This window comes from Beta vulgaris, chromosome 6, assembly GCF_026745355.1.
Source record: "Beta vulgaris subsp. vulgaris cultivar EL10 chromosome 6, EL10.2, whole genome shotgun sequence".
Taxonomy (NCBI): domain Eukaryota; kingdom Viridiplantae; phylum Streptophyta; class Magnoliopsida; order Caryophyllales; family Amaranthaceae; genus Beta; species Beta vulgaris.
The window spans coordinates 7,954,633-7,974,581 of NC_079207.1; the positions used below are offsets into that span (position 1 = coordinate 7,954,633).

The 19,949-nt window shown below is 35.4% G+C and overlaps 2 protein-coding genes across 9 annotated transcripts; both read left to right on the forward strand.

Annotated features, from left to right (window-relative positions):
- Positions 1-1,710: 1,710 nt before the first annotated feature.
- Positions 1,711-11,919, forward strand: LOC104895421 (histone deacetylase 14, chloroplastic). Of its 5 annotated transcripts, none has more exons than XM_057395494.1 (9): positions 1,711-1,865; positions 4,578-4,826; positions 6,352-6,426; positions 7,905-8,006; positions 9,511-9,582; positions 10,066-10,122; positions 10,418-10,669; positions 10,802-10,983; positions 11,406-11,919. In XM_057395494.1, exons 1-9 carry the CDS (start codon positions 1,863-1,865, stop codon positions 11,704-11,706), a joined length of 1,293 nt encoding a protein of 430 aa, XP_057251477.1. In that variant the 5' UTR covers positions 1,711-1,862; the 3' UTR covers positions 11,707-11,919. The 5 variants fall into 5 exon arrangements, with proteins under 5 accessions (XP_057251477.1, XP_057251476.1, XP_057251480.1 ...); XM_057395493.1 differs by having other exon boundaries at positions 1,712-1,865; positions 4,594-4,826; XM_057395496.1 differs by lacking the exon at positions 1,711-1,865 and adding an exon at positions 3,930-4,000 and having other exon boundaries at positions 4,594-4,826.
- A 1,085-nt stretch (positions 11,920-13,004) lies between these two features.
- Positions 13,005-19,080, forward strand: LOC104895423 (putative pentatricopeptide repeat-containing protein At5g37570). Of its 4 annotated transcripts, none has more exons than XM_019250145.3 (7): positions 13,005-15,049; positions 15,466-15,531; positions 16,318-16,392; positions 16,991-17,181; positions 17,863-17,992; positions 18,081-18,197; positions 18,292-19,080. In XM_019250145.3, the coding sequence occupies exon 1, from the start codon at positions 13,143-13,145 to the stop codon at positions 14,709-14,711; it is 1,569 nt and encodes a 522-aa protein (XP_019105690.2). In that variant the 5' UTR covers positions 13,005-13,142; the 3' UTR covers positions 14,712-15,049; positions 15,466-15,531; positions 16,318-16,392; positions 16,991-17,181; positions 17,863-17,992; positions 18,081-18,197; positions 18,292-19,080. The 4 variants fall into 4 exon arrangements, with proteins under 4 accessions (XP_019105690.2, XP_019105691.2, XP_048502003.1 ...); XM_019250146.3 differs by having other exon boundaries at positions 16,997-17,181; XM_048646046.2 differs by lacking the exon at positions 16,991-17,181 and having other exon boundaries at positions 16,318-16,654.
- The last annotated feature ends 869 nt before the right edge of the window (positions 19,081-19,949 follow it).

The window sequence follows — 19,949 nt, forward strand, 5'->3', positions numbered from 1 at the left end:
GTCATTTATAATTATTTCATGTCATTTGTGCTTTTTTTTTTTACCAAATAAGTAGCATTTTTCTTATCATGACACAATAAGTTATGATATAACAGTTTTACTCGATAGTTTTGTGGAAATAAACAAAGGGGAATTCACTTTTTGCATTGTATCTCTCACTTCTTGGAGCTTCTATGTTACTATTGAAACTTTTTACTTACTTTTTTTAACACTCTTTTTATTTGTTAATTAGTGTTTTTATCTTATATTTTGTTGTGAATAAGATGATATATTCTCTAATATCTATAGGAAGAAAATCTGAAATTTACTAGTCAAAAAACAAAAAATAGAATGAGCAAATAGAAACAAAAGAAATATCTACTATGGGTGAGGGTGAGCATAACCGGATAACGGGGGGAATTTCGTAGGTCTGGACCCAGATTCGGAATCGGTAGGTCCCAAAATACCGGAATTAGAAATGGTCCAATTGGATTCTAATTTTTTGGACCCAGACATGAAACCGCTTGGTACCAGGTCCGGAACTGGGTACCCAGTTGTTAGTTTAACATCATACAATATGAGTCAATTGAGCTATAAAATTCAAAAAAAAATCAAGTGAGCCTAAAGGGCTACTAACTCTTACTGAATTACATTTGGGTCATCTGATCACACCACATATTCCAAAAACCAATTTCGCATACCTGATCCCATACGCGATTCCATCGGATGCCCATACACATAATTGGTTGATACCGGATACCCACCAGGTGAACCATATGCAACCGAGTATCCATTTTCGGACCCATGCCAGTTGAACCATGTCCAAGTATCCATTTTTTTGGGAACTATTTTTTTTTTGTGAACAAGGATAATTTCAAGATAAATTAAGTGTTTTGGCCAAAAAGCCTAATACAATCCGAGGCGATAAAGTTTTGACAATAATTAGGTGGATGGGGATTTTTTTATGGAACTTGCTTAGTTAAATTTAACTATATTTGATTTTTTTTTTTCAAAATGGAGCAATTATATAGAGATAACTAAAAATTCGGACAATTTTTAAGAAGAAAGGAATAGATGTGACGAGTCATTTTAGTCCTTATATTATTGGTCCACAACTTAGTTTTTGCCTCCTCTAGAGGCTACTACTAGTCTTTATCTATATAATTGACTCGGAGGCCGGTGTTTAACTTATGTACCAAGTACTACTTTTCGCCATTATCCTACTGGTCAAAACTAAATGATTTTTTTTTCAAAAGAAGAACGGATACGCTTTTGCCTCCTTTAAAGGCTACTGAAAATTCGGATAATCTTTTAAGAAGAAAAGATTAGCTTTTGCCTTCTCTAGAGGCTACAACTAGTCTTTGGGACCACGATTTATGTCGATATTGTAAAAATATAAAGAGATAGCTTAGTACGTGTCATTATCTTATCTCTACTAGTATTAAATTCCTATTTTATATACATATTATTATAACTTTTTACAATATAGCAATATGTAGTAGTTCACTATATTTATTTAGATAATATTCTATTAATGTTAAATTGTATATTCAATGTCTAGCAAAAAAGTAAAAAAAAATAAAATAAAATGTACGTCAAAACAAGAATAACCGTTAATCGAAAGCGGCATCGAAAACCTGATTAACCGCTTAGATAGTAACCGGTGTTTAAATGATTACAGTTAAAAATAATGACAAACCAATATTTTCGATAATTTAACCAAAACGTTGTTTCGGGACGGTTGATTTAGATTCCTTATTTCATAGAGTGATTCATTTGAAGCCATACATAAGAATGAGAAGATAGTTTTTGACAATCCACACTCGTTCATCTCACTTAGCCCATGGAAGGTCTTCAACTGTTTTCCCCTCCTCTATTTTCTCATGGTACTTTCTCTCTCTCAACTTAATCTTAATCAGTTCTGCAAGCTTAATTAAAAATCTGAAAATCCGCATAATTGACGTTTGCTAATTGATTGTCTATATAGTCTGTTGTTTTTTTTGGAATGTTTTCAACTGCATGTACTTTGTTTCAAGTTGGATATAATATATTCTTTTTCTGGGTTGTAAAGATAATTGAAGATGATTTTTCTGTAGTTTTATGACAATTTTGTTAAAAGGTTTATACTTGGAAGAATACTAGGATAGTAATGAGGAAGTAAAGGTTGTAAATTGTGGGGAAAGAAAATAGTATTCGTATTAAATATTCCTGCTTAAAGTTTTGGTTAATCATATGTACTTATGTTGGGAAATTAGAGAGTTGAGTAGGGGTGAAAGTTCGGTGTGCGGTTTGGATTAGGGCCTAATCCAATCCGATCCGAATAAAATTTGGATTTTAATTTTTCAATCCGAATCCAAACCAATTAGGGTTTGAATCCGATCCAATCCAATCCGAAATTTCATACTCTAGATTGGATCCGATCCGAAAATCCGATTTTTTAAAAAACTTTAATTTTTCGATCAAATAAATTAAGCACAACAGCAGCCTAGTAGATTTAGGAAATGAGGAAATAAGTGTAGTTAGTGCTTTAGGGGAAGGATTGAAGTTCTATGTGTATTGGACTATGGAGTAGGTTTTTTTATAATAAGAAATCAGTTAATCACTTAAGCCCAATCCAGATACATAATACAATGAATATTACTATTCGGTTATATTGGATTTTTGGATCCAATTACCCTCAATCCAATCCGATCCGAAAATCCAATTTTTCAAAAATTCTCAATCCGAATCCAATCCGAACACAGTTCGAATCCGTTCCGAATTACTTATTTGGATTGGATTGGATTGGATTTTGGATTTTATCCGAATAACTTTCACCCCTAGAGTTGAGAGGCTTGTTCTTGGAATGATATATCTGGGATTGGAAGATAGGATGTAGTTTTCAATGGTTTATTTTTTGGAATGTCTTTATTCATCTTTATAGGTGGTCACTGGTAGAATTTACAGCTTGAGGTGAGATTGGTGTTTTGTGTATAGCGACATGGTATCAGAGCCAGGCCCACAGAGGGTCCGTTAATTTATTCTGGGCCAATTGAAGAAGGGACCTCACATGTGAGGGGAGTCTTGAAGCTATGATGTATAGCGCACACCACATGTGAGTGTCCCACATTGATTAAATAAGAGAGATGGGTTCACTTTATAATGCAAAGGGGTTACTCCCCTTATTGCCATATGGTTTTAAGGTGGAACCTCCTTTGTATTGTGAAGTGGACTCTCTCTCCTTGTGATGGGTGCGGCCCAGGCACATATTTAACAGGATCTTGTGGGTGGAAGGGACATTTCGCATATATGGTAATCCAGCTTGATATTGCCTTTGTAAATTGTACTTGTAAATCGAGCCGATGGTTTCAATGTCACTGGTGTAAGTAAGATGAAGCTGATTTTGCTTTGTGATATACTCAATCATTTTAGTATTGCTTGAGGATCGGTTTTGTAATTGGTGGAAAATTGGTTGTTGAATGCTTATGTCATTACTTATGAATTGAAGGGATTCAGTTTTTTTTAGCGAACTGTTAGTATTCCTCAGGAATGTTCAGTTAACCTTCCTGATGACCTTTGAATTTGGTGATTAGACATATGGGTGGTTGCTATTTTTGTATTGCTAAATTGGTTGTCTGAAGATTGATAGTTTGAAGATTGCTGTAGGCAATTTATGAGCTGTTAATAGAGGGGGCATGTGGGCAATGAATGTTTCTAAAACCCTTTTTGACAAGTAGAGATTTGGTCGTTTATGCTTTAGTAATATCTTTGGATAAGCATTTGGTGTAAGGTTTATAATGTTGGTTTATTAGGTGAAATTGCTGCATGCAGTTTTAATATATCCATAGTTTGACATTTTTGTGCATTGAACATAGCATCCTTTTTGTCAGTCACAGTGTTCTGTTGCACCGTGTATTGCATTGTATAATGAATTGGCATTCTTGCCATGGTAACTCTTATATCTTGAATAATTATAGCTAATCAAGAGTTTGATTCTATTGATTCAAAAGAAGGCGAGTGCTAGCAAGAATGATAGTAAATGGTAAGTCTTGAACGAGCTGAAAATATGTCATGTAAGATTGGTGTTGTGGATATGACTTAATCTTAATGATATGTTCTGGTTGTGTTCTTAGCTTGCTACTAGGCAATATATATTTCCTTATGCTGATTTCCATTACAAGCTTCTTTAAGTTGTAATAGAATATATAGGGAAACTAAAAATCTTAGGAAAGTGAATTCTTGGTAAAGTTACAAAACCATCCTGCTTTAAGACAATAAATAGTACGCTTGCTATTAGAGCATTCAGGTATTAGACCCTTCACTGAAAACTCGTACCTTATGTATTTATGAAAGCTATTCAGTATAAGGGTTTTAAAAACTTGGTCCTCTTTTGCATGCTAACAGTGAAACAAGTCATTGACACTTATATCTTATGAGAAATTTTCCTGTCATTAATGTGAAAGTGACATGAACACAACCAGGAAATGGTTATAATTTATAAAACTTTAAGCTCATATGTACGTGCAGAAGGTTTGCTTGAGAATTTATAATGTATTCCTCCTAATTTTTTATAATTAATGTTGCTCTGGTAAGAACCTTTTTAATTTTTATGATGGAAGTTTGCTTGTTACATAGGGACTATGCTGCCTTCATTAGAACATTCTTTGTGCACGTGGAAGGATCCACTGAAGTTAAGGCTCTTTATTGGTCGTGCAAAGAACTCATGTGTAAAGAACCTGATATCAGGAAGAAGAAGGTTCATCTCTTGCTCAACTAATATGGCCAAGGACGCTACTATCTCTTCAGATATACAACTAGCTAATGCCAAAGTGATCTACAGTATTGCTCCTGCAACTGGTCACAATCAGGTATACAATCTATTTTATTATATTCCTTATACTGTATTATGTGTTGCCTTTGTGATGTAGCAAATGCATGTTGAATATCGTGATTCAACAATTAGTTAATTAGCTTTGTGATGTTAGTGGATCAGTTTAAATCATTGGAGGCTAATCTTTATTCTTTAGGACTATGGCATTCTTTCATTTCCACAGTAGTTGGTCACATGTCAGTAATAAGTACTGGGATCTTGGGATTGGTGGGCCATGAAGTCCCATTATCTTGACTTAGTTGCTTATTTCACCTTTTTTAGGTAACTTTAAGCCTATGAAGTATTAATGAGCACTAGTCACTTTGCTCCTTTGTGAGAATATACCGCCATGAGTTTGTTGCAGATGTCTTTCATTTCTTTTCTTATTGTTCCTCTTTATATTAATGTTGCTATCTTATATTGCTTTATCCTGCTTAGTTTAGTTATAATTTAGGTATAGATATTGGTGAGGATTCATGTTGAGGGATTAGGCTACATTGCTTTACAAAAATACTGCGTTATTATTGGCTTATTCTGTTGGTGTTAAAGTTTTACTTTCAGTTCCTCTCAAAAATAAAAAGTTTCACTTTCAGTCTTTATTTCCCCCTCTTTTTTAGGGAGGATATTGTGCAATAAAGAGTCCAGGTACCTTATTATGTACATATATTGTATCCATGTTACCTTAGATGTTTGCTGTACTACTGCACTCAGTCAATTAGTCTTGCCACATTATCTTCACATCACTTTCATTTATCATAGGTTAGTAATTAGTTCATTATATCTCTTAGATCCTACAATTGACTTGTTGCCTTTTGACAGTTCTTTAATACATAATGTAAGATTTTTGATCTACGTCTCATCCTTTTTAATAATACTCTGTGGATAAAATCTTGAAATTTCTTCCTCTTCTTGAGAATTACTCAATCTGATTTTTAGGTAGATCACCTTTCCTAATATTGCTAACAGGTGGAGCTGCTTCTGCATTCTAAATTTTTGACCTTAATGAAAAAAATTGTCGAATATAGTCGTAGAACATTTTTGTGGAAAACGAACCTTGATCTTCCTATGCTTGCCAAGTTGCCATTCAAATGCAACTACTCCTATCAACCCATTCAAGAGATAGAACATTGTTATAATACAAACTGTTGAATAAAAAGATATATGCTGCTAAGTAGCCGCCCAATTTGATATGCTGTTAGATTTTATCACTGAGAGAGCATTTCACCGGTCTCTTGTCCGAGCCTAAAAATCTACTACCTAACACCATATCATTCTTACCATGGAGGACAATATAGGAACAGTTATGAGGATTGTCCTGTTGTATAGTATTCATTTGCCTTGAAATTTTTTAACTTTGTGCTCAGTTAGTTCATGGAATAGACATTAAAAGGTTGCAACTTGCATTCTTGTTTTCTTTTATTGGTATTTTTGCATTGAGATTATAGGTGCCTTGTAACTCTTATGGGTATTGTGTAATAATATATATAGTCTGTTATAGAGGACTTTGGTTGACTGCTTTACAGGAGTCACATCCAGAGTGTAACCTTAGAGTTCCTGCAATTGTTGGTGCTCTTGAAAAGATGGAGCTTACTGCAAAGGTAATTAGTCTTTGTCTTGCCTAAGTTTTTGGATGTGCATTTATGGCATAAAAATCTACAAGATTACAAATTTACAACAAATTCAGCGAATTGTTTTCTGCTCAATCATCCTGTCCTGGGATGTCTCAAAGTTTATGTCACTTTATTGAAAATTTTCAACCCATCTGTATTGCTTTATCATTTGATTGGTGTAGTGATGAGTGATTAGAGTGTTTAGAGGAAAACAATATTGAGTTAATGACTAGTTGCATGAGGGGAACTTAGAGTATTGATATTAAGTTTTAAATCCGGAGATATGAGAGCCCTAGTCACATACTCCCAGTAAAACTGAAAAAACAAGTAGTATATGTTGGGTATGTTTGTACTTAGATGTATATGTTTGTATCTCTCCAAGTCTCCATAGCCATATAAGAAACTCCATTTGGCTATGTTTTAGCTAGGTAAATAAGAACTAGGGGTTTGTGGACTCCATATAGAGTGCAGTTACGTAAGTGCCCTACTAAAACCCATGAGATAAAAAGCTAGCTAACTAAAAGTTAGCCAAATAGCCAACCTTAGCTATATATTCTCATGACATTATAAAACCTTCACATTTGCTTTCTATGGTCAACTACAACTTAAAAGGTTTATGCCACAGAAGCTTAGAGATGAAACTCCTTGATGAGAGTATGTTAAACTTTTGTTAGATCATCCCATTTCTGACAATTGTAATTTGTACTTGTTTGTGTTTCACTTTATCTTTGATTCCCCCCCATTCTTTATGCAGAATTAGTTGGCAATTTGAGCTGTTGTGTCTTTTTCTTCCGGTTCCTTACACGATTATTCTAATGGAGAGAATTTTTAATTGATTAGCCTATTGTATTTTCAATACGGGGACAATTATTGGGTGTGTTCTAACTCAATGATAAGGCTACTTTCTTTGAAGCTACAATATAATTCCTTGATCTTAATGAAAGTTCCTCGTTGAATGAACACATATATTTGGAAACAGGAAGTAATTTATTGGATCAGTGAGTAATGTGTTGGCTTAGAGAAATTAATATGATTAACACAATATTCTGTATTCAATTAATATATTTTGATGGTTGTCAATGCTGCATTGTTAATAATTGAAAGCTGCAGTGAGAATGTGAGATTGTAAAATTTATATATTATTGAGGAATGTTAGTGGGGCTTCTCAAAATAGAGAATAAGATATACTGCCTCTATTTCTTTTTAAGTGACTAACTTCTCCCCAGAAGCTCTCCATAAAAGGGAAAAGTTAGTCACTTAAAAAGAAAGGAGGAGGTATTTGTGTCGGGAGGAGCAAGTATCATGTTTTTAGTGCTTTCTGCTGAAATCAAGAAAAGATATACAAGTCAAAACATGTCTAATTAGAGAATCGCAAACTTTATTGTTATGTTTATGATTACTATTACTCATTTTGTTCTTTTGTCCAGTTTTTGTTGGTTCACAATTGTGACTTAATATATATGCAGCATCGGAGCTCAGAGCTCATTGAGCTCAAGCATTTTGGTCCAGCATCAGTGGAAGATATAAGTAGTGTCCACGCAAGAGCGTATGTATTAGGTCTTGAGAAGGTGAGCGTAATTGAACCTGTTCTAATTTTGTATTCATTTGAAGGTTTGTCTGCAACCCCATGCCCTGAGATATAAAAAAAAGTTGGTCACACAGGGTCTTCATGTTCAGATCTTTCCTTTCTAGAATTCAGATCTAAGTGTGTGATGATTAATTATGGATTGTGATGTGAAGTCTATGTCTTCTTTTTAATTTTGTGTAATGCATATGTGTGTCTACGGCTCTATGTGACGTTCCAACTGCGGGAGGTTAGTTCCAACTCCCGATTCAAGTAGTTAAATGTTTACATGTTTGAGATGTCTCTACATGTTTGAGGGGTCGTAACTCATATACAGAAACATGAAGAAACATTTCAACCTGTTATCATAAACTACATATGGTATCCCATCTGTATCTTCCTAATAGGTTTCTTCTTACATATCCCAACTTTTCTTTAAATATAATGGAGATTTTACTTTTTAGGGTCACCTCTGAACATGTTGATGCAGTTGTTTCTTTGAATATCTGTTGACTTACTGTATTTCTTAAAGTACCATCAGCCTGTCATTATTAATTAATAAATATACGATGCTGGAACTGAATTATACCTTCTCTTCCACTCCAGAGTATTGAATGCTTTAATAGCATAAATGTAAAAAAATCCTTCAATGATGGTGGCGTGTATAAAGGTATAGCATATTTTCCCATCTATTCAAAGTATATGTCTTGCTTCTAAAGGTGTGGTTTTCAACATTTAGGATGGAGAGAGTAAGAGAGATAAATTATACACGTTAGAGAAATTTTTGGATGGAGAGAGAGAAAGGGTTTCAATGATGGATAGGAGCAAAAAGAAATTTATATTGCTGTCTCTGACTGAAAAGGAAGTGTGAAGCTCCAAAGGTGTACAGTGCACTCGGATGAAAGTTAGAGATTTTCCAAATTATGGAAGGTGGCAGGGAAATCAGAATTATTTCGAAGCTGTTTGACATTGGAGAGGACTTTGGATGATGAGATGACTTACCTGAATTGGCTAGACCGAGGCTAGTCGGCAAATCTGGCATCAGGATTTTTGTTTAGAAGAATTTTTGAACTCGATGGATGGTCATCTTATGTTTCATTCTCAGAGTGACTTTCTGGCTTTTATCCCATTTTGAATTCATCGTCTTCATCTATAACAAGATGACTGACCATCATCCTCTTATCATTGCAATTTCTTAGTCCTTGACACTCCTTGTCTGCTTCAATCATCTCACCTGCAAAGACTTTTTGCATGGAGACAACTTCATGTCTAGCGTCTACTTTTCAGGCTACATTCTAGTAATCGCTTCAGTGTCCACAAAAGCCTTGAAGTCTTTGAGCCTGCTGCTCCGAGACTAATGCCAAACTAACCATGCCTAACAAATGAGTTTCTCTTAGAACGTATAAAGTCTCCCCTGCTTTCCAAATATGCTGATTTTCTATATCAGCCTTTTCTATCTTATATAGGTGAATGTTATATGCTTATCCATAATTTTTGTTATTTTGTAGGTGATGGATCAGGCTTCTGAACGAGGTATTCTTCACATTGAGGGGTCTGGACCAACATATGCCACAGCATCCGTAAGACTACCAAGTTTGTTAAATCATTCTTCTCTTGGCTCAAACTTTTTTATTCTATTTTATACACATAATGTGAGTCGCGAGAGAATGAGGAGAAACCGAAAGGAGATCAATATATTGACTAGTATAGTTAAGGATGAACTACAAATTCTACCATCTTCAAGATAGATATACAGCATAGTATCTGAATACCACTTGAGCCAGTTGGGCATGGACATCACTTGTCATGTGAGCGAGAATATGATCGTCATCACAGGCTTTAGGCCTTTAGTTATGATGCCAAGTTTTGTCTTTTTTATCAGTTGCTCGTACTGCCTGCTTCAAGAGAGTGGCCTTATAATTGCTCATTGTGGCAGATATATGCTTGCCATTTTGCGCATTTTGTCATCTGAAAAACATGTTATTTTCTGAGAGAGCAGTCATTACTTCCCCATAAATTATAGATATGGTTTGCCCTTCTAATAATAATTTACTGATATGCAGACATTTCAGGATTCATCGATTGCAGCTGGAGCAGGATTAGCTGTTCTTGATGCCGTGGTGAGACCCCAGCTAATACAATTATTATGTGTTAAGGATCGATGGGTGTCGGGCAAAATTCTGGGGGTTACAACAACATGATTATGAACCCTTTACTTGCCCTTCTGTCCTCCCAGTTACACACTAACCTTGCGACGTCAAGCATGTCGAACAACTTAACATATGATGAAATTTTGATATACTTTCTTGGTGTCCTAGTTTTAATAATGCTCCGCGTTGTATGTGAAGCTTCTTATTGGTTTGACAGCTGGTTTGTCATCTAGTTAACTGACTGAATATTATCAGGGCATTGTAGGTGGCCGCATCTAGAAAATCTCCAGAGCCTCCATCTGGATTTGCTTTGATAAGGCCTCCTGGTCACCATGCTGTTCCAGAAGGGCCTATGGGCTTTTGTGTTTTCGGGAACATTGCTATTGCTGCTCGTTATGCTCAGCGAGTACATGGATTAAAGCGTATATTCATCATTGATTTTGATGTTCACCATGGCAATGGTACGCATGACGCTTTTTATGAGGACCCAGATATATACTTCCTTTCAACTCATCAGGTGAACCATGAACCTCCCTTGCTGCTTTTGTGCTTTTTAAAAGAAATTATCAACTACTTGAATGAGTATCATGTTACTTAGACATGCATAATTGATACATATTGTTTCCCTGTCTTTCAACTTTCAAAATAGGATGGGAGCTACCCAGGTACAGGTAAGATTCATGAGGTAGGCCGTGGTCAAGGAGAAGGCACATCCTTGAATCTGCCACTGCCTGGAGGATCTGGAGATGTCGCTATGAGAACTGTTTTCGATGAAGTTATTGTGCCATGTGCTCAAAGATTCAAGCCCGACATAATCCTAGTATCTGCTGGGTAAGCAGACTCAGCACTCAATTATTTTCTTATTCTTTGCGTTTCTGGAAAAATAGCCTCCAATATTGGTGTTATGTGAGAATTAAAGAGCGAGAAGCATTAGGACTCTTTTTATGTGTTATTGCTCGTGGTTTGTTACCAAGTACAACCAAGTACAACTTTTATAGTATATACTTCTGCCTCTCTTTAATGCATGCAACATTGTACTTCTCACAGTCTCGAAAAGAAGTTTTTGATCATTCATATCAGCGTGTTAATTGAAAGGAATCCCAAAAGATTTTAAGAGAATGCTTTTTTTCTTCTATATGTTGTGCCTGTTAAAATTTTTAAAATGTTTGGTACAAAATGTCCAATGTTGCATGAGAGAAAAGTAAATCATAACTTCACTTCTGAGAGCTATGGCTACTTTTATTTCTGTGCAGCTACGATGGACATCTTTTAGATCCTTTAGCAAGCCTTCAGCTCACAACAGGAACTTACTACATGCTCGCTGCGAGCATAAAACAACTTGCCAAAGAGCTATGTGGAGGGCGCTGCGTGTTCTTCTTAGAAGGGGGATACAATCTCGAATCTCTCTCCTATTCAGTGGCGGACTCATTCCGTGCTTTGCTTGGGGAGCCTAGCCGTGCGTCTGAATTCGATAATCCAGCTTTTCTGTATGAAGAGCCTTCAACCAGAATCAAGCAAGCAATTGAAAAGGCGAAGGCTATACATTCCTTGTAGTATGTTGTATTTCACCCTTGTATCATATTGTTGTATTAAACTGAATCACATAACCATAGGATCTAAGATATGTATATATGTATAGTTTCTTGATCATCTTCTGCTACAAGCTTACAACATACTAAAGCTATTCTGAAGTATGTCCATATTTCCAACTTGACCAATTGATTCTTCTTGTGCTTATGGCAGAAAATGTTACCAAATTTAGATTAATTGCATTCAAATATTCAATATAAGTTCAAGACACAAATCTTAGCTTGTGACTAATCTAATCCATAAATCCCAATAGATCAGATTATGGAGTGATTATTTGATTCTTTTTGAAACTTGAAATCGATTCACAATAATTATTCAAATTAATATATTTATCATTTTAAACCTTACTAGTCAAGTCAACTGCCATGTACCATTGGCTTTTAGGTTGTGCGGTCGCTTAAGAGTATTTGGTGGTGCGAAAAACAATATCCTGAAAAAATGGTTCTTTAAATAGTGAATCTCTCTTTCCTCCCACTATAGCTCTCCCTTCACGACCATTATTCCTTATCTTAGTTTTTCATGGAATGAATTAAACAAAAGAAAACTATTTTAAAATCTTATTCACTTAAAAATATTCCATCTAATATTTTTAATAGTTCCTTCGTAACAAAATAGATGCTAAACTTTGAAAATTGCACTATTCACTAATATATTTGACCATGCATCTTTTGAATTTTAGATAAAATTAACCATTTTTATATGATATGTTGTTGGATTCGTCTCAATGTATACTATCATAATATTTAAGTACTTCTTATGATTTTTACACAATTAAATATATTAATGATCAAGTCATTGGCTCATTGCATCGACAAGCGTGAAAGTATTCTCATCTATTTTGTTACGGAGGAATTGTTCGGAAATGCCTTTAATATACGTTTAAATGATGCATATCAGTTTGAGACTGGGTAAACTTGTGTCGGGGAAAACCCACCATCGTAACCATTTGTAGGGCGGCATAACTCTGTGTTAGTGAAAAAAACTCGTATGAACTCGATGCACATTTAATATTTTAATGTATGATAATAGAGCGTGAGCATGATGCACACTAATTTTATCTGGTAATTTAGTACAACTATGAGTACTATCAACAAAATGAGGCAAATAAGGTGTACTACGACGCCATTGTTGCGCTCAATTCGAAGTTTGAGTAGAAGTAGTAGCAGCGATAAGATAGTTGCTTCTGTACTCTTCGAGAGACTTCTTGTCATCATCCCCAAAATCGACCCTGTTGTTTACGCCTTTCAAGAATTCTCGTAAGCCCTAATTTTTCCATTCTTATTTTTTCCTAAGTGAAACTTTTGTTTTCATTGAATTATGTTTATGATAATCTTCTGATATACTTCATATTTCAATAATAAGGTAGAAATAGAATTAGTTTCGTTGAAAAATTTACAAAGATGAAATTAGGAGAGGAATTAATTCAGTTTTTGTTGAGAAACTGTAATTCAATCTCTCACTTTAAACAAATTCATGCCCATATTCTACGGTTAAATCTCCAAGAAGATTTCTTGACTGTAAATTTCTTCAATGATTCAATCAGAGCTTTGTCTAAAACCCCATCACTTTGTGTTGAATCTTTGCATTTGTACCTTGGAATGGTCCGTTGTGATATCAAACCCGACAATTATACGTACCCTTTTCTATTGAACTCGTGTGCTGCTTTATCGGGTTTTAATCATGGAGCTGAGGTTCATGGCCGCGTTGTGAAAACTGGGTATTGTTCTTTCCTGGAGGTATTTAATGCTTTGATTGATATGTATGGGAAATGTAGTGAATTGGGTTGTTCGCGCAAGGCGTTTGATGAAATGGCTCAGAGAGATGTAGTGTCTTATAATGCTCTTTTGGGAGCACATGCTAGAGTTGGGAAAGACATGAGGGGTGCTCGGATGGTTTTTGATCAAATGCCTGTGAGGAATCTAATTTCTTGGAATGCCATGGTTGTGGGTTATGTGAATAGTGGTGATTTGGATTCGGCTCGTACTGTTTTTGATCATATGTCTGAGAAGAATGTTGTTACTTGGACGACAATGCTAGTGGGGTATACGAAAAATAAGATGATGGATGTGGCTAGAATCCTTTTTGAGGCGATGCCTCAGAAGACTTTAGTTTGTTGGACTGCTATGATATCTGGGTATGCTCAAAATGGACGACCGAATGAGGCATTGTTGTATTTTCGTAGAATGCAAACTGCAAATGTTAAGCCTGATGCTTTTGCCATGAATGCTGTAATCTCTGCGTTAGCACAGTTAGGGCGTCCTGATCTGGCAAATTGGATCATGACTCTAGTGGATCAGGAAGGAATTGTCCGGAATGAGAAAGTCCTTACTTCCCTTGTTGACATGCAAGCTAAATGTGGCAACATTGAAGAAGCATGTAGGTTGTTTGAGGAGATTCCTCAGCCAGATGTATACCCTTATAGTGCATTGATTACAGGTCTTGCTTCCCATGGGCATGGCCTCAAAGCACTTGAGGTTTTTCACAGTATGTTGATGGCAAAGGTAGAACCTGATTATGTAACTTTTGTTGGTGTGTTTAATGCATGTAGCCATGCAGGACTTGTTGAAGATGGTTTAGCATATTGGGAGAGCATGATAAGTGATTACAAAATTGAGCCAGATGCAGACCATTATGCATGCATAGTTGATATGCTTGGGCGTGCTGGGAGACTTGAACAAGCATATAAGATGCTCCAGAGTATGCCAATGGGTCCTCGCCCTGGAGCTTTAGGTGCCCTGCTTGCTGCTTGTCGAACTTATAACAATATTGAAATTGCAGAACTTGTGGCTCAGGAACTGTTTATTTTGGAACCTCAGAATACTGGCAACTATGTGCTGCTTTCTGGTATCTATGCTGCAAGAGAGCAATGGGATGAGGCAACACGTGTTCGGAAAGCTATGAATGACAAAATCACGAGTAAACCACCTGGTTATAGTTGGGTAGACAGGGAAAAGGTGGAGGCCCAGTGAAGAGAGCATTTGGTGGATGAGCTAAACTGCAAAACTGGGGTTATCTAAACCGTAGTTACTGATATATGCATATGTGGTGCTTTGAGTTTTTGTCTCCTCTCCATGTATATGAATATTGGTCTTCCTCTTGATCATGGGGAAGGATGTCTTGGGTAATAAATAGTTAGCCTTTTTCCTTGATAACAATTTTGGTCTTCCAAGAAGAATCATGTTTGGAAGATGAATGCAACAAACATGCGTAGGTTTAGGTGGAGATCAGGTAGCGCATGAAAGGTTGGAATTTGCAGAGAAGAGATCTGGAGTAATGTTGGAGTGGCAGCTATGAAGAATAACCATATGTGAGTAATAGGCATGTAGTTACCAGTTGGTAGGTCAGAAATGGACAATGCATATATGCCCTCTTTTAAGGTGGGAATGAACCTAATGGTGTGTTCTCAGCAAAGAATAAGGGAAGAGGGATCAATAGAAGCTTCTGTCCAACTTCTATCAGCATAAACTTTCTCAGTGGCTCACTTGTTGTGCATGGAATTTTCTGTAGTCACTGCATTTTTCTTAGATCTTCTATCTTCTTGTTTCCCATCTGTGAATAAATGAATCTAATTTCCTGTTGGACGCGTTTATTGTTGCAAGGTGTTTCAGGAATTATGTTGTTTACTATAATATAATGTGCATTCTGTATTATAGCAGCTTCTTCTGTATTCTGTTGAGTTAAGTGATGTCTTTTAGCAACTCTTTCTTGTTTGACTATGTATAGGTTTCAATGGAAGCAGCAATATCGACGGACATATCCTGATGAATTCTATAAGAAATACGAATCTCGGTAATCTTCTAGTTTTATGATCTTGTCTGATCTCTTGATCATCTTCAAGAAAGATTGTGTGTCTCATAGGATAATCAGGAGATTAATTGTTGCATTTTAGGGATGATGGGAAACTATTATCTGTGTCTGATGCTGACATAGTCTACGAGTTTCTGCCTCTATGTCATCAAAATTAACAAATTTAATGGAACTTAATATTGCTATTTGCTACAATTCTTAAAATAATTGTATATATATGTGTCTTATTATATTTGTTCTTTATCATGCTTGATATTATTTTAACCATCCCCTGGGTGAGGGTACAATTCTTAAAATAATTGTATATATATGTGTCTTATTATATTTGTTCTTTATCATGCTTGATATTATTTTAACCATCCCCTGGGTGAGGGTGTTGTGGACGACCTGCTACGTGCAACTGTGCAAGCCTTATCTTGAATAATTCATTGTTTCTCTTTAGACTCGGGTTATCCTGCCTTGATATTCTCTAGTTGTTGGGAATGTCATTAAAAGAGATCAGATCAAATTGCTTTGCAATATTCTCCTTAATTGGTTTGCCTAATTCTGTAGAGTTTTATAACCATAGAAATTGTAGCTTGTAAGTTGTCTATGATCTAAGCTAAGCACTTTATTGTCTGTGGCTCTAACTAGTGACTAAATCAAGGCTAGATGCCATTCATATTGTGTGCATCATCAGTAAGTTCTTTTCTGGTCCCTCTTGGTACTGACTCTTGTGTATCATCCATAAACATATGTATCATCATCCTCTTTTTGCATTTTCTGCAGGGGGAAAGGTGATTATCAAATAGATTACAAACCAGGTTCACGGGTCACTGAAGCTGACAAAAGTAATGACAAAAGGTATTGCAAGGTGTTTCTTTTATACTCCAAGGCATTTTTATGCCACTAATTATCTGATGTAAGATCCAGTCCGATAGCCTAGCAAAACAAATGCCTTGGGTATAGCCTCTTTGTCATTGCCATGGTTAGGCTACAACAGCCGACCCCCTCCCCATTTTGTCACGAGCAAGAGCCTCTTTGGAGGCATTAGGGATTTAGGGTCATGTTTCTGTTGATTTTTCGAATTCTATCGATCCAACAATGATTACTCATCTTTCTGAAGGTGAGTTCAAACTGTATATTTTACACTTTTTGCGAAAGAATTACTCTCTCATATACTAGATTACATGTACTTCACCAATGTAGGAAGACTGACTCACCATTTTATAATTGTTTTTCCACAGTTGACCTCTGTTTTTGCAATCATGTTAAAATACTGATTTCAATAATGTCGATGTGCCTTGACATGATGGTTGTTTTAATTAGCATGGTCTTGCTGGAATATTCGTGAACTGTCTATAGTATTCATTTGTTCTTTTTTCTCTATTCTTTTTTCATTTTAACTGAACTTCTTTAACTGAAAGTTCTACATAGCAATTGATGAAAAAATTACAAAAAGAGGCAGGTATGAAAAAAACTAAACAATAGGATCATGAAGTGCTATGCCCAAGCATGGATGCAAAGGGCCCCTTGGGATCAAATCTGGCCAGTAGGATGGCAGAAATAGATGTGATAGTGGAGGAGAAGGCAGCCATTGTCACTTCTTGTGATTCGCAATTTGCTGAAGTTGGTAGTTCAGACAACTCTAAGGTATAGGCTAGTGAATCAACTCTAATTTGTCTAGGCACCTAGTTATGACATATAACTCTAACTTAATCTGAAATTTTGCAACATCCGAACATATATAATGGCTAATCAGTTCCAGGGTGATAGTTGTTTATCTATTTTCCAGAGCCTATACCGCAATTCGCAAAGCATAAATAGTTAGTGTTTTTGGTCTAGAATGATGTTTTATACTTCCTGTTGTTACCACATAGACATGATCTCAAATTATGTTATCTTGTCTTTATATGCTGTCCTCCAACTTCTTTGCTCATGGCTAATGTTTAGATTTTTGGCTATGTTCTCTTCACCTTATTCCACAAACTATTACTTAATATCCAATATCTTCAATTCTGTATTCGAAAAATTTATGCAAATAAGATAAGTAAAAACTACACGACGAAATAATTCCTACAAGATCACACAGGATATGTTTTTCCCTATAATTAGTGTCTAAATATGGTTAAAGTTGAGTTAGAAAAGGTTACTAGATCAGACAAGAAATATTAAGCTCACCTTATTTCAGGAAAGATTACATAGCCTTACTTTTCTGTCATATTTTTAGGGAAACTTCATGTCAGACAAATTTCAAATAAGACCTTTATCTCCTTATTCTTGTGGTTTTGGAACCTTCAGTAAGCATTGAACCAGCTCTTCTGTTCCTTGAAGGTCATTGCAGAGGGCACTTGATCGGAGGCTCTTTCTTCTTCTTCATTGGACTTCTTATGGCTCTCCTGATGAGAAGCCTGTTTGGCATTTTCCAGAAAAGGTTTATGAGAATGAGGAGACGCCACGAAAGGTATTTATCTCAGAAACTGGTGCCAATCTTCTCTATTCTTTCTTTTTTGTTCTTTTTTTCACAAATCACAATCCTCTGCTCATTGCAGTGTGCGGAGTCCGCTCTATAATCCGTCCTAGGTGACCTTTCACACACATTTTTTGTTGGAAATGCACCCATGGGCCATATGGCTGTACACACAGCTGACAAACCAGATTTATTGAAGGTATGTCTCTACCTGCTGCACAAATATGCTTGCTAGCTGCAACTGTTGTACTTTCATGCCATATCCTCAATTTTTATGCTTTATATTTTGGCAGAGATTCCTCTTTGAATTGCAAGTAATTGCGACGAACAAGTTTAACAAATCATTATTAGTTAGTTGAATGTGGTTTGGGTGACCAAGAATGAACTACTGGAGTATTTCCCTGACCAAGCCGAGTACTTGAAGCAGATGATTATTAGTTATTTGAATGGTGATTACCGAAGATAAACAAATCATTTGCAACCCGATAGTCCTCAAATACTGGAGTTTGTATTCTGATCACTATGAGTATGGAATTCCTGCTATATTTTGAGGCAGCAGAGGAATTAAGCTGGTACAAATTTTGAAGTGCAACCAGCTTTCAGGCATGCTGTTAAAGTCTAGAATGAAGTTGTTACGACGAATTTGATTGGGAGGTCCAATGGCAAAAAGAAGGAGATTCATTAGCTCGTTATTTAATACGAATTGGTGAAATCCAATTTTTTTAGAACGAGTTGAGAACGTAGGCATTATTGGCGGAGAAGAAGCACTAAATTGGGGTTTATCAGGGCCAATGCTACGAGCTTCGGGAATAGAATGGGATCTCATTTATTGACAGAGGCTTGTGAATTTTGTTAGTTGTCAGAGTTGAATAGTTGATGCTTCTTGTAACTTCCTATATAAGAATGACATATCGATCTTATGTTTTTTGGTTCTATGTTTTTTATTTCAACCATCTACAGTTCACACATACTTTCATCATCTTGAATTATTTATGTGTAAGGAGAACATACTCATGTCATGTTGGTATCTTGTTAGATTCGTTTCAACTTTCAATATATATATTTAGATTCCAACTTTATAATTTTTACTTATACATAATTAAAATGCTAAAGTTCAAAGTTATATGTTGATAAATATGCAAAATACAAATGTAGATTTTAGAAACTGAAAAACTAAAAAAGTATATGTTTAACTAACAAGTGTCGAATTTCCTCTTGAATTTGATTTAGTCTTGTTTAATTGTATCTTGTTTTACTTTAATACCTATTGTAAATGTTGTTTGGCCTTTAATTAATGAAATTTCTCTTTCAAAAAAGAAAAAAAAAACTAACAAGTGTCGAATTTCCTCTTGAATTTTAGATTTTACTACATTAACACTCACAAGTCACAATATATTTACCCTTAATTTTATAGTTCAAGCTCACCTGATGACTTTTATCAATTTTACTTTATTTATTGAAAAAAAATGTTGCAAAAACTTATATATATTCAGTCTAATTGATAATGAGTATGTGACATTGTTTCGTTGGTCAAGGAAGATATATGTTGCTTTACTTGCCAAACAACCCATCTTTGATGTGGATGCATGAGTCTTTAGGGGACTTTACTCATTAAGATTGCGAAAGATTTTTCATTTAATTATTGTGTCACGTGCTAATATAATCCTTTTACAGTTTTGGAAAAATAGGAGGGTTTAGGATTCAAGAAAAATATAAAACTTCTAAAATATTTTGATTAGTCGAGGAAGATTTTTTTAGTTGTACCATATGTAATTTACAACGGTTGTAGGGGATATAGTAGCATATTAAGCAGTGGCGGATCCAGGAATCGGACCACGTGGGTTCAGAATTTTAATATAAATTTCAAATTAAATTTTTCTATTTGGAGTGATAATTTTTTAAAGAACTGGAAAAAATTAAATTTTTAACAATTGTACTTAGCGGGGATTTC